Source organism: Dipodomys spectabilis, unplaced genomic scaffold (genome assembly GCF_019054845.1).
Source record: "Dipodomys spectabilis isolate Male_0828 unplaced genomic scaffold, ASM1905484v1 ptg000063l, whole genome shotgun sequence".
Classification (NCBI taxonomy): Eukaryota; Metazoa; Chordata; class Mammalia; order Rodentia; family Heteromyidae; genus Dipodomys; species Dipodomys spectabilis.
Genome location: NW_024870740.1, coordinates 354,919 through 369,108, shown reverse-complemented (window position 1 = coordinate 369,108; position 14,190 = coordinate 354,919). Strand labels below are relative to the sequence as shown.

At 41.7% G+C, this 14,190-nt stretch overlaps 1 protein-coding gene across 1 annotated transcript in view; it reads left to right on the top strand.

Moving 5' to 3' along the window:
- Positions 1–14,190, top strand: part of Jph1 (junctophilin 1) — an 80,696-nt gene that overhangs the window by 59,296 nt on the left and 7,210 nt on the right. The window contains exons 3-4 of the mRNA XM_042680687.1: positions 587–705; positions 11,760–12,397. Of these exons, the coding sequence (XP_042536621.1) occupies positions 587–705; positions 11,760–12,397 (757 nt within the window). The remainder of the gene's footprint in view (positions 1–586; positions 706–11,759; positions 12,398–14,190) is intronic.

Below are 14,190 nucleotides of genomic sequence, written 5' to 3'. Positions count from 1 at the left end.
TAACCCTCCCAAGCAGATAGATGAGAGCCAGTGATGCACAGCTCCTCTCAACTACACACACAGTCACAGCACACTAAGAGCCTGAATTTGGCCATGATGGGAGTATTTACACCTTAGGAATTGACCAACTTTTCCAGTAACAGTTTAACTTTCTTCCCCAAAGAACCATTTTACCATCTTACTAGTGTGCAGACTTTTAGTCATCAAATGCACATATTGGTTTTACCATAGGACTTTGATCTAAGAACACTGCTTAATTTTATGCTCAAAGTCTATTTTCAATAGTTTCAGGGATAAATGCCAACCACAGTGTGCAGTTGAGTTGATCCAGCACTTTTGTCCACCAGAAATCACATCAGGCAACACCCACATTTCTCATACTTCGGCTTGGAAGAACTGAGGCTATTTACAGGTGGTTTCACCTCTATTGACATCATTGATGTCTCACAGGGACACCATCCTGAGAGTTCCTACTGCCGGAGTCAGACCCTGATCGGAATTAACATTTCCCAGATCCAAGTTTGCTTATCCATGTGTAATTAATAAGGTGCTGCCTTTGCTGACTGGCCCTTTTGTGCCCATGCAGGACTGCACACGCCAGAGCAAAAGCTGACGCTGCTGACCAGGCTGCAGTGGCCGCCCGCCAGGAATGTGACATCGCGAGAGCTGTGGCCAGGGAGCTGTCGCCTGATTTCTACCAACCAGGTACACCAATTCTTAGCTTGCAGAGGTGGAAGCATTGGCATTGGTTTTCTTTTCCTTTTCCTTTTCCTTTAAAGGTGTTTTATGAATCTCAGCAGTAATAAATACGTGGTAGAATATTGTAATCATCTGAATGTCAGCATTGGGAATTTGAATTATGCCCAGGGTACCTCCCTGCCTGGGCCACCTTCCCATCTTCTTACCTTCCAAACCACCCAACCCCGCCCCCAACCACATATCATCAGCAAACTATGAGCCAACATCTCTAAACAAGAAGTATCTTTTTGTTAAAATTATCTAAGTGACAATTGTAAATTCTGTGACAACCCCAGACTCAAAGACACCTAACATTAGCAGCAAAAGAAGAACCAGCAAGTATTATGATTTTTAAAAAGATATATCTGAACATTAAAGGAGTGTAATTAGAAGATAACACAGTGAATCACTTATTCTGCACAGATTAAGCTGAAAATAAATTCCATAAGGAAGAAAGGGCATAAAATAAGTCCTCATTCATTATGTGTCTCAAAAATGTTGTAAAGTAGCCAGGCGCCAGTGGCTCACACCGGTAATCCTAGCTACTCAGGAGGCTGAGATCTGAGGAACAGGGTTCAAAGCCAGCCTAGGCAGGAAAGTCCGTGAGACTGTTATCTCCAATTAAGCACTAAAAAACCAGAAGTAGCTCTGTGACTCAAGCAGTAGAGCACTCACCTTGAGCTGAAGAGCACAGGGACAGCGCCCAAGCCCAGAGTTCAAGCCCCATGACCGACCACAAAAAAAAAAGAAAGAAAAGAAATGTTGTTTAGTGCCAATCAAAATTATTTGCAGTAAGTGTACATATTTAATTTGCTTCATACTTCTTCCACTCTATCTGCAATGGTTTATTCTTTTCGCAAAGCAGTTAGAGTCACCTTATTACATACATCATTATCTTTCTAACAATTGCTTCCAGAGATCAACAGATTTCTAGCTGAAGAAACAAAAATGACTGCATCAAGTTTCTTGAAAAAAATCTATTTCAGGCTTGGAGCATAGCTTAAGTGGTATAACATCTGCCTAGCAAGTACAAATTCCCAAGTTCAAATCTTACTACCTCCTTACTTCATTAAAAAAAAATCTATTTCCTTGGTAAAGAACTTCTCCATGATGATTTTTTATTATATTAGTAAACTTTAACAGCTAGCCCAGTACCCTACACAGTATGATATGTTCAGGGTGAGTGCAGTTTCCCAGAGAGTGGTACATTGGAGCCACAGCATGTCTCTGAATCCTAATATATGGATAATGAAACTAGGGTTTTAGACCCCAGATTCAAGGAGTCCCACAAATCAAGGTGTGGCACCTGCCTCTGTATGCTATGAAAGAGACATGATAAAAGGCAGAGAAAGATTTATCACATGACACATGCATGGTACAGGAAGACAGCCTATCAGTACATCTTGAGTCATCTTCAAAGTCTAGTCATGATCTGTTCATGACTGTATGTAAACCTATAGAGGTTTAAATAGACAAAGAATTAGGACAGGAGCAAAATAGGTGCATAAGTAGTATATTGAAACCTCTGTAGGTTAATGAAGTTATTCATGAGTAGATCATAGTTGAGAAGTGGTGCCCAATAGCACATTTGTCAGCTGAGCCCTTGTTATTGATATCTGGTGGGTGGTCCAGTCTTCTGTCTGGCCCCTTCTTTGGTTCTCAGATGACTGTAAAGTGACTTGCAGGAAAGAATGACTCAAGGCAAAGATACAAAAGCTTTTCTCCCACCTTTTACATTGAAGGCCAAAGTATGTAGTCAGTGCTTTTCATCAAAAGCAGGTTTTTACGTCTTGTTACAGTCAGCAAAGTATAACCAATGTCAAGAGCCAGAGAAAATCTAGAAACATCACTATACTAAATGATGGAAGAGTGGGGGGAAAATGACAAATAGATTTTGAAGATCTTGGGGTTATTGTTGCTTCATGAAAAGTAAACAGTGCCAGGCAAAGACTGAACACCAAAAAAGCTAAAGAGGGCCCATTTGGCTTGCTGATGGAGTCACAGAGTGATTTTTCAAGAGTTCTAGGTCAAGGGAGGCAACTGGTCATAATGAGTATTTTCTTTCATGTGCATCTGTTTTAAGTCTTTGATGGGATTTAAATCCTTTCATGCATGTATGTGGGAGTTTGTTTGTTTGGAAAGGGACTCTGCATTTGTTTGCAGTGACCTCTGATCAAAGGAATTTTTATGGTGTGAAATAAAGTTGTACTTCCTTGGTGTCTAAGTACCTTGGTGAATTAGCCTTCCAGGGTATAAGAGTTATAGAAGAGCTGAGCAAGTGGGAAATGGGTTGGGGGTTGAGGGGGTGTTCTGCCCCATGCTCCCCAGTGGTACTGCCATAAGGACACGCTGGACAGTTAAGAGGCAGTGAGTTTAAGTTATTCTCTCAATGAACAAACATACTATTGTCTGCAGATGCTAATTTTCGGTTCTGTTGTTAATTCTGCTGGGGGATAGAGTCCCTCTAGACTTCCATTAGGTACTACCCACAGGTAAATGATACAGATCATCTTAGTTTCCCAGACTAAATGGTAAGGCCTTTTATGGTGCAAATGCATTTGAAGGGAAAGAAATATTGTGGGAAAATGTAATCTCCCCCTTTCTTAGCAAAAATAGCTTCATATAAGCAAGTTGTCTATCAGTAATGAGTACATCCCAGTAGCATGAGATGACAGTAGGTCTCTTTGAGGCTACGGCCACAGCATGGAAAGCTGCAATCCCCTTTGACCCACAGCCAGCATTTCCTTCAGCGGCTGTATAGAAGGCCTTTCTTACCAAGTATTGTGGATCTTCTCTGGGGACCATGGCTCATGCTTTCCACTCTGCCTTTACAGGGTGATCAAATCATAGAAACATTTGCTAACCGGGCTTTCAAGTACTTCTGCTCATTTAATTTACGTGTCTCAGTTACAAGTGTCACCTTTGTGTGTAGTACATGTGCCTTAACCCTAGATAAAAATGTGTCTGTCATGGCTTGCATTTTGAATGTTTTCATAGTAAGTTATCTATTTTCAGGCACTGGCAGTATTTTCACATGTTGGCCATCTTAATTCAATCCTTATACCTGTAGTTTAAACATGTATCATTTATAGTTCATTTACAAATGCAAAGGGAAACTAAAACATAGACATATGGGATATTAAGTTCTCAAAGGGCTAGATTAATTAAACTTAACCCTCTCAGAAGTTAATAATAAAACATGAACAAATGGGATATACAGGGAAAATGTGTACATAATTGCATAACACAGAGAAATGGAAATTGCAATTGGTGTGCATGAATAGTGAGTCCCCGCCCCCCCACCAAATGAGAATTTAGAACTTTTCCCCTGAGGGGTAAACTTGAAATTGAGCCGTAGGCATGCTTAGACATTGGTCACCTGATCACTCACAATCCATGATTGCAAGGCTATAAGGACTTTAGAAGTTCCTTATAACAGGACTAGGAATATGAAAACATCTAAAAAGAAATTGGTCACCCTCAAGTGTAGAAGAAAAGTGAGTCAGAGGCAAAAATTGGCAGTGTATATCCAGAGCCTGTCCAGAGGAGGAGAAGCCTGAGCCAAAACCTTGGAGTATCTCAGTGGCATTGGCAAGGACATTTCTATTATAGGGCAGGATACTGTGGCCAGTGGTGGATGGCTCTATTGGCAAGATCATCATGACTGAGGAAATGGACACATCAGGCTAGCTCAACCTGATGTCATTACATAGTTGATTCATCTCATGCTCCTTGTTCTGATTCCACATTCACCAGTAACTCATGGAGGTCTGCCCGAAGGGAGTGTCAGCACAGGTCTTGTGGCCTGTGTGATATTTACCCTGCTCAATGTGAATTAATGGATTAGCCTTTTACATCAGCCTTGTGAGCTTTGGATATGAGTAGGCCCCAAGCAGTGGGGGCTCTACATACAAATACTATAAAATCAAGTTTCTGAGGTGGGAAGGCCGGATGAAGCTTTTGACAAGTAGAAGGGATTAAAGAACCAGACAATTGGGAAACTATATTCCTGGCTCTTCAATTTCCTTTCCACCAAAATTTTAGTTTGTTTTTAATTTCAAGTGCTATTAAATAGGGCATTAAATTTTGCATTTGTCAGTGGTCCGAGCATGGGTTAAAGAAATTGAAACACTGCTTTGGAACATGGTGAATTTATTACTTTGAGTCCTCTTGGAAGAGAGCCAGCCTCCTTTCCTAGGCAACATCTCAACAAACTTTGTCTTCCTCTGCTGAAGCAGGCATGTGCTCACACGCAGCACATTCATTATTTAAGGTGGAAGTGCAGCCTGTAGGTTATTTAGTGTTAACCAAGGTTGCATTTCTGGTATGAATTAGAAGTCTTTAAAGATCAAAGCATATCTTTACTATGTAAATAAATGCCTGTGCCTATCGTCAACATGTACAAATAAAGCATCTAGGAGTGATGACTCTCACATTCACCTTCCAAGCCTAAGATTCTGAATACAGGTATTCATGAAAAAAAGTGAAATAATCCACTGGTGATTAAAATTGGTGATTCATGAGTTTGCTTGTTATTATTGCTATTTATTATTTATTATTACTACTTATTATTCCTTTCACAAATGTGGACAGGGCCAGTCAAGTGCAGGGCCCTGGAATGGATGTCCTGTGGCTCACACTGAGTACAGTGTTGTGTTCTCTGGCATTGTGGCATTGTTACATATGGGACTGGAAGGTCCAATGGAAAGTGGTGTTCTTTCCCTATGGATCACAAAATGTGATTTTGCTGCAGTTTGTATCACCTTTTAGAATCGTGTAGTCTGGTCCTTTTTCCCTGATTAGCAGTCTATAGATAAAATTATTATTGCTATTAGTGACTCCTGCTTCCACTATTAAGCATTTAATAAGGCCCTACTCCACTAGACATTTGTTTGGGTTTGGGGGTATTTAACTCAGAGCTTGTGAGTCAGTTACTTTACCACTTGAGCTATGCTGCCAGCCCCTTTCTGCATTGGTTATTTTCAAGGGAATGTCTTTCAGGATGCCCAGCCTGACCTAAGCTCTGACCCCTTTAATTATGCTTTCCATTGTAGCTGGCATAACAAGCACAAAAACCAATGCAGCTAGCCATTGGTGGAGATAGAGTCTTAAAAACTTTTATGCCTGGGAAGGCCTCAAATGGAAATCCCTCAATTCTTGCCTCCCAAGTAACTAGGATTACAAGCTTAAGGCCACAGCCAGCCCTTTGTAGACATTGGTTTGGGAACTCTGCCTACAGCCAACCTACTGAGACTTGCCTTGAAATTCAAACTCTCATTGTCTGTCCAGAGCCTTTGTGCCAACTCTGACAGCTTGTCTTAGTGTCAGTGAATGATGCTGTATGGCATTTAATGCTGTGTGGCATGTCTGGAGCAGGTGACTTGCATCTGGATTCTTCCCTATGTCAGTCTCCAGGAGGGACAAAGCTGCCCTTAGATTTATACATAGGATCTTGGAAATCATGGCTGCATGCAACACTATGAATACTTGTCAAGGCTTCCATCCCTGGCAGCATTCTGGAGGATCCTGTGAATGAACCACTGCTTCTCATCAGCTTTACCTGGCTAGCACTGCATTGCTAGCACACGTAACTACCCAGAACAAGTAGCAGGCACAGCAGGTGCCTTCCAGAGATATCTTCTAGTCCAGAAAAGCTTCTGTCCTCTGCCTTACTTTAAATATCTAGTTTAAAAAGCACTTACTGTTACTCTGGAAAAATCCAACTGTGCATTTTCATTGTTTATTCGGTTGTCACATGACTATGTCACCTAGGATCCATTTTTTACCAGATGTAGTCAGTTAGACAAGGCTGGTATTGGGTCCACATCTCAACACGTAAACTTGGCATGCTTTCAAACATCTCTGTCTGGGTATTAGAATCACCTGGAACATTTGTTAAACATTAAGATACATAGGCTTTGATTTGTACTTTTTCTTAAATCAGAATCTCTGAGCATTTGTCTTTCTGATAGATGACAAATATGGTAGCCACTGTTTGAGGGCACATTGATTTCTTTAACCAGTCATCTTCTATGCATAATAGAGAAAAAGTTTTCCCCCAGTTCTGGGGCTTGAACTCAGTGCCTTGTGTGTTCACTCGGCTTGTTTATTTTTCACTTGCATTCTATGGCACTGAGCCATTGCTACAGTCCTACTCTTTGTTGGTTATTTTGGAGGTGGAGTCTAGCAGACATTTCTTCCAAGGACAACTTCACTGATCCTCAAGTCTCAGCCTCCTGAGAAATTAAGATTATAGGCCTGAACCACTGGTTCCAAACTCATGTAGATATATTTTCTTTATTGTGAAAATACCATACAGAGGGGTTACAATTACATGGGCAAGGTAATGAGTACATTTCTTATCAAGCATTGTTGCCTCCTCCTTTGTTTCCCCTTCTCATCCCTTCCCATCTCCCACCCACCCCCTCATGTAGATCTTTTTGTGTAAAAATTATTCTGCCACCATTCTAGTGATTTCTTTGCACTCAGCAGACTTTGAGTAACATGTTGATATAAGTGAATATGCCTAAAAAACTTATTTAATAAGAGTACCCCTAGAGTAAGCATACACTGCCTTTTCTAATATAATAGAACAAGAAATATGTAACCAAAGAGGCACCAAAAAAAGGATAAAGAAGTGATTAGACTTGTACTTGAGAGCTAAGAAACATAGCACATACACTTAGCGATGTCCATGATTTAGCTTTGTTAACCCACTAATACAGATTACTCCATTGGCCAAATTATTGTCAACTCGGCCTGTTCATAAGAGTATAGTCTAAGCCGGGTGCTGGTAGCTCACGCCTGTAATCCTAGCTACTCGGGAGGCTGAGATCTGAGGATTGCGGTTCAAAGCCAGCCCAGGCAGGAAAGTCTGTGAGACTCTTATCTCCAATAAACCACCAGAAAACCGGAAGTGGCGCTGTGGCTCAAGTGGTAGAGTGCTCGCCTTGAGCTGAAGAGCTGAGGGACAGTACCTAGGCCCAGGGTTTAAGCCCCACGACTGACCAAAAAAAAGGGGGAGGGGGTATAGTCTAAATTTGTAAATGGGAGAATTATCTTCATTATTTATGAAATGTGTTTTATGTTCAGATGTTATTAGCTTTTTTCAGATAACTAAAACCTATCATTTTAAGTGCTAGCTTTAATTTTTTTTAATTCTTCTTGAACAAGTGTTACTGAGTTGCATAAGTCATTCCCCACATAAACACCTTTCTTCCTGTACTAGCAGCCATCACTTTGGTTGCGTTCTGTTAGAGAAACTTCCCTTTCTGATTCTAATCTGCTTTCCACAGGAAATACAGGTGGGACTGAAGGTTACCAGGATAAGTTCTAAATTTGCAAGCTGTACTCGCATGGTCTCAAGTCTTCACAATGAAACACACATTATTTCCCCAAGTTTAGTGGCTTTTTACCTTTTGCTTCCAGTGTAGTTGAGTATTAGCTTTTTACATGCCTTACTTTAAGATAAAGCTATTGACAGTTTTACACCCACCTGTTAGATTGAAGACATTAAAGTATTCCATTGGTTCAGTGTTAGGTAGCTTCAATTACCATCCCATTGGCTCTGAAAGCCAATGATTTTACTTATCATTGCAATATACTTTTGGTTTACCATACCTAGATGAATAGGTTCAGTAATGCTGTAAACTTAAATAGCAACAGAGCGCAAATAAAAAATCAACTCTGATTTTGTTTTGAATGAAGGGGTGAACAAGAAGTCTGTAAGTAAACACTGTATCAGGCTCTCTCAGAGAATATACGTTATCACAGAAGAGGAGGAGGTTTGTGAAATTTCAAGGGCTTCCCTGTCAAGGACCACTACAGATGACCTTGTGGGCTTGAAAACGTAGGAGCTAGGGCTGGGCATGTAGCTCAGTGGTACAGAATATACTTAGCATGCATGAGTCCCTGGGGTCATTTGCCAGCACCAAAAACAAGTAAACATGAAAAGTAAGGGTGAAGTTGCTGATGGAGAAGTAATTTCATGTGCCCATGGTGCTATGCAGATCCAAGATTTCAGAAAGGAAGACATCACCTTTTGTATGACTACCATCACCCACTTTGTCCATTCAGTGAGAAGCCTCAAGCTGAGTCAGAAATTCAGGCTACTAGTTTGAACATAGGAGTTAAAAAAAAAAAGCCAGCAGGGTGCGGGGAGCTCACGCCTTTAATCCTAGCTACTCAGGAGGCTGAGATCTGAGGATCACTGTTCAAAGCCAGCCCAGGCAGGAAAGCCCATGAGATTTGTATTTCCAATAAACCACCAGAAAACTGGAAGTGGCACTGTGTCTCAAGTGGTAGAGCACTTGCCTTGAGCTGAAGAGCTGAGGGACAGCACCCAGGCCCAGAGTTCAAGCCCCACAACAGACCCCCCCCCAAAAAAAATCACCAATTTAACAAGGGGGCAACATCTTGATCTTCAAAAAGCCAGTTCTGGCCAAGAGATCTTGGTGATTTGGGGAAGGTTGAATCCCAAAAAAAAAAAAATTGGTTTATCTTCTAGAGGATGGAAATTGTAATAATACTGATGTGTACAATCTGCAAGAGAAAGCCTCATTTCTAGTGTTCAACAATTACCCTATATGTTACATTATGTTTTCTCCTAAAGGTAACTATAATTTTTAGCTGTAATAGCAGTCTCCATGTCAGTAAAATGAGGATTTTATCACCTGCTTTCTACAGCTTCCATGGAGTTTTAAATTTCAGAAAATGCCTTATATGAAAGTAGCAATCTCATTCAAATAATTTATTAGACCAACTGCTATGAGACAAGCAATTGAAAGTATAAATGTGTGATATGGTGTTATTTATGGGAATAATATAATTTGAACTCAGAGCCTCATGCTTGCTAGACAGTCATCCTACCTCTTAAGCCACATATACTCCTAGCCCTTTTTTACTTTAGCTGTTTTTCAAATAGATTGTCATGGTTTTTCCCAATCAGCCTGGAATTTCATCCTTTTACCTATGCCTCTCTCATGGCTGGGACTACAGGCATGAACCCATTGGTTGAAATTAGGCAAAACATTTTTTTCCCAAACTCACTATGAACCACAGAGATACTCCCAGTCACTGTCCCTGAGTGGCTTGGAATTACAAGTATGCACCATTACACCTGGCCCTTCAACAGTTTTCTTTTTTGGCAGTACGGGGGTTTAAAAGCAGGGCTTCATACTTGCTAGGCAAGCTCTCTACTGCTTGAGACATGCCTCCAGCCCTTTTATCTCTGGTTATTTTTGAGGTAAGGTCTCACTTTTTACTGGGGCTGGGCTTTAATTGCTCTTTTCTCCTCTGTAAAGCTTTGGTTGGCTAGGGGTGTGGAGTAGGGCTGATGGCAGGAAGGCACTATGAGCACATAATGCTGTGGCTTGGACAAGAGCTGGCCACCCCTTTAAGCAAGCTGATGAAGGTAGTTTCTCCCGGTGTATTTGAGAGCTAATGTATCAGTTCCTGCCCTTTTATGAGAAGGTGGCCAGCTGTGCTGTATGTAACTTCTGCTTTACCTTATGAGTGACGAAGTGGCTGATGGGTAGAATGGTAGCCAGTTTACACATGACTTGATTATTGGGCAGGGCTGAGGCTGATCCACCTAGAAGGGCACTACCTGGAGAGTTCAGGGCCCCATACTGGCCTCTCAGTGACCACTGGCAACACTTCAACCCTCACTGTCTTACCACCACACTTGATTAGATCTCACTCCTGTAGTTATGCAGAGTCACTCTGAAAGAAAAATAAAACTCTAGTTATAAAAAATACGGGGCTGGGAAGGTGGCTCAGTGGTAGAGGGCTTGCCTGGCATGCATGAGGCCCTGGGCTCCATTCCTCAGCACCACATAAGCAAAAAGAAAAAAGCCGGAAGTGGCGCTGTGGCTCAAGTAGTAGAGCACTAGCCTTGAGCTGAAGAGCTGAGGGACAGCGCCCAGGCCCAGAGTTCAGGCCCCAAGACCGGATCCAAAAAAATAAATAAATAAAAATAAGATTATTTACCAACAACCCTGAAATACATTTTAATAACATAAAAATCCTGAGACTACAGAGGCAGACAACTGTCTTGTCCTAAACACTTTAGGCAAATCTGATTGTCACAGCTACGAGTAGGCTACAGAGAAACAACTCTGTGTGGTACAGCCTGAACTATAGAAAGGTTTCTAAGCATGACCAATGTCATCTATGTATAGCTTCTTCTTTTATTTTCTTTTTCTTTTCTTTTTTTTTGTCAGTCTGGGGCCTGATCTCTGGGCCTGGGCGCAGTCCCTCAGCTCTTCAGCTCAAGGCTAGCACTGAGCTACTTGAGCCACAGCACCACTTCCGGGTTTTTCTGCTTATGTGGTGCTCAGGAATCGAACCCAGAGCCTCATGCATGCAAGGCAAGCACTCTACCACAGAGCCACCTTCCCATCCCATATGTACAGCTTCTTTACACAAGTATCTGTCTTCTGTTTTAGTTCTTCAACATTATTTGGATAAACTGTGTCATTTCTCTGCCAACTCCACTTAGTATTCTGCTGATATGCAGAAACAATATAATTATTGGGGATATCAGAACTGTTGAACATTGATGGCTGTCAAAACCATAAATAGTGGTCTGTATGAACTTCAAAGCACCTTGTTTTGCAGAAACAAATCACTTCCCTGGAGAATGAAATGTACTCACACTTATTCGAGTCTTTGTAAATATATTTTTTCAGTTAATACCATTTCGTTAAAGAGAGGGGGGTGGCTGGGAAGGTGGCTCAGTGGTAGAGCGCTTGCCTTGCATGCATGAGGCCCTGGGTTTGATTCCTCAATACCACTTAAGCAGAAAAAACCAGAAGTGGCACTATGGCTCAAGTGGTAGAGTGCTCACCTTGAGCTGAAGAGCTGAAGAACAGCACCCAGGCCCAGAGTTCAGGCCCCACTACCAACGAGAGACAGACAGACAGACAGACAGACAGACAGACAGACAGTCAGAGAACATACAAACAAGCCTTTACATCTTTTTATTATCATCATTTTCTTGTACTTTAAATTTTTTCCAGGTCCTGATTACATCAAACAGAGATATCAAGAGGGTGTTGATGCTAAAGAAAATCCAGAAGAAAAGGTACCAGAAAAACCACCCACACCAAAGGAATCTCCTCATTTTTATCGCAAAGGCACAACACCCCCCAGATCTCCTGAGGCCAGTCCAAAACAGAGCCACTCTCCCCAGCCCTCCTCCCCGAAGCCCTCCAAGAAGCAAAACCCCAGCTCAGGGGCAAGACTCAGTCAAGATAGAAGGAGTGTGGATGAGCAGGTGACAGCCATTGTCAATAAACCCTTGATGTCGAAGGCCCCCTCAAAGGAGGCGGGAGCAATGGTGTCCAAATACTCTGGCCGCCACCATGTCCCCAACCCCAGTAACGGGGAGCTGCATTCTCAGTATCACGGCTACTATGTGAAATTGAATGCCCCCCAACACCACGCAGAAGAGGAAAATGATGATGGAACAAGCCAGTCTTCCTCAGCACTGGTACACAAGCCGTCACCTAACAAGTGGAGTCCCCCTAAGTCTGTGACAAAAGCAGTTGCCAAAGAAAGCAAAGCTGAGCCAAAAGCAAAGAAGTCTGAACTTGCTATACCAAAGAATCCAGCAAGCAACGATCCGTGCCCTTCTTTGGAAAAAGAAGCCAATTCAGTAAGTCTCACAAAAAGTGCTGTCATTTCTCCCCTTGGCTTTGTTCAGGGAGTGGGGTGACTGTGCATTGCGGTGACAGCCAGGCCTTGGCAGAGTACAGGGTCATTTATGGTAGTATACCATGTTTATAGATTGAGACAGCAAAGAGCTCTCCAGGCAGGAGGTCCTGAGCCTACTCAGCTGCCCTCCTTACACATAAATTGGGTAGGTAAAACCTGACCAGCCCAGAATGTCTCATGTATATGTATGAGCTTTCATAGTGAGCTTTGTGTAGCTTCCTCTCCCCCAACAAAAAACCTGTGACCAGTGCCTCCCAGACCTCTAGAAATAAGACATGCTGGGTCATCCTTTCACACCCCACACGCGCTCACACACAAATACATCATCATCTTTTTTTTTTTTTTTTGGTCCGGTCGTGGGGCCTGAACTCTGGGCCTGAGCTCTGTCCCTCAGCTCTTCAGCTCAAGGCTAGCGCTCTACCACTTGAGCCACAGCGCCACTTCCGGCTTTTTTCTTTCTGCTTATGTGGTGCTGAGGAATCGAACCCAGGGCCTCGAGCATGCAAGGCAAGCGCTGTATCACTGAGCCACCTTCCCAGCCCCACACATTATCATCTTTACGCAAAAGGAAACCTCTTGTAGGAGGTTCTGTTATGAATAATTTTCCCACAAAATTTTAGCTTGGATTTTATTTAATTAGTTAGCTTTGCTACCAGAGTATTTGTCATCACAAATGAAACATTTTTCAGCAATTTAATTACTTTAATTGTGTACCTTCTGAATGAGAATGCCTTCAGAATTTTGGTGTTCTTTTAGATGCTATTTATCATTATCAGTGTGTCTTGAACATGTAAGATATTTGTTAGTGCAATTACTGATTGACATGTGTACGCTTCTTCATGAGCTTTATTTGTAGAATGATACGTAGAATTTGTATCTTATCAAATTTTGCAGAATTTATATAATCCATGTAGTTTATAAAAATTTGATTTTTCATTATATAAATTAACTGACCTACTGACTTGGTCACCTACGCCTTCAGATAGAGGCATTAAATATTAATGCAGCTTAACAAATAAGACGCCACTAATCTGGTAATGCTAGTAATTTCAGAAATAAGCATAATGGTGTGGATTGGTAACCTGGCCAACAAGATTACAGAGCAGCTCCTATTTATCTTTGTGCAACCTACTCTTAGCGGACCGAAGGTGCAGCTTAAGTGGTAGAGATCCTGCCCACAATCGTGAGATCCTGAGTTCAATCCCCAAGACTTCTAAAAACAACAACAAAAACAAAACAACAATAAAAAGTTTATGCTAAGCTGGATACTGGTGGCTCTTGCCTGTAATCTTTGCTACTCAGAATCTGATGATGGCAGTTGAGAGCTAGTCCAGGCAGAAAAGTCCCCAAGAGAAGTGGCACCATGGCTCAGGTTGTAGAGTGCTAGCCTTAGCACAAAGAAGCTCAAGGACAGCGCCCAGGCTCTGAGTTCAAGCCTCACATCTGACAAAAAAAGAAAGTTTATGCTTAGCATTAAACATTGAAATTAATCTTTTTTAAAATTAAGTAATTGTACAAGGAGGTTATAATTCCATATGTCAGGATGATGAATGTTACTCTTTTCATCATTCTCTCCCATTTTCCCTCTCCCTACCGTGAAGTACTTCAATTTCTACATAATATACACTGAATATAATCACTATATTTGCTCACCCTTGCCCTCTCCCTTTTGTGAAATGCATCTTTTGAATTAATTAGTGCTTAAAATCATGCTTGTTTCTCTTGCTAATATTG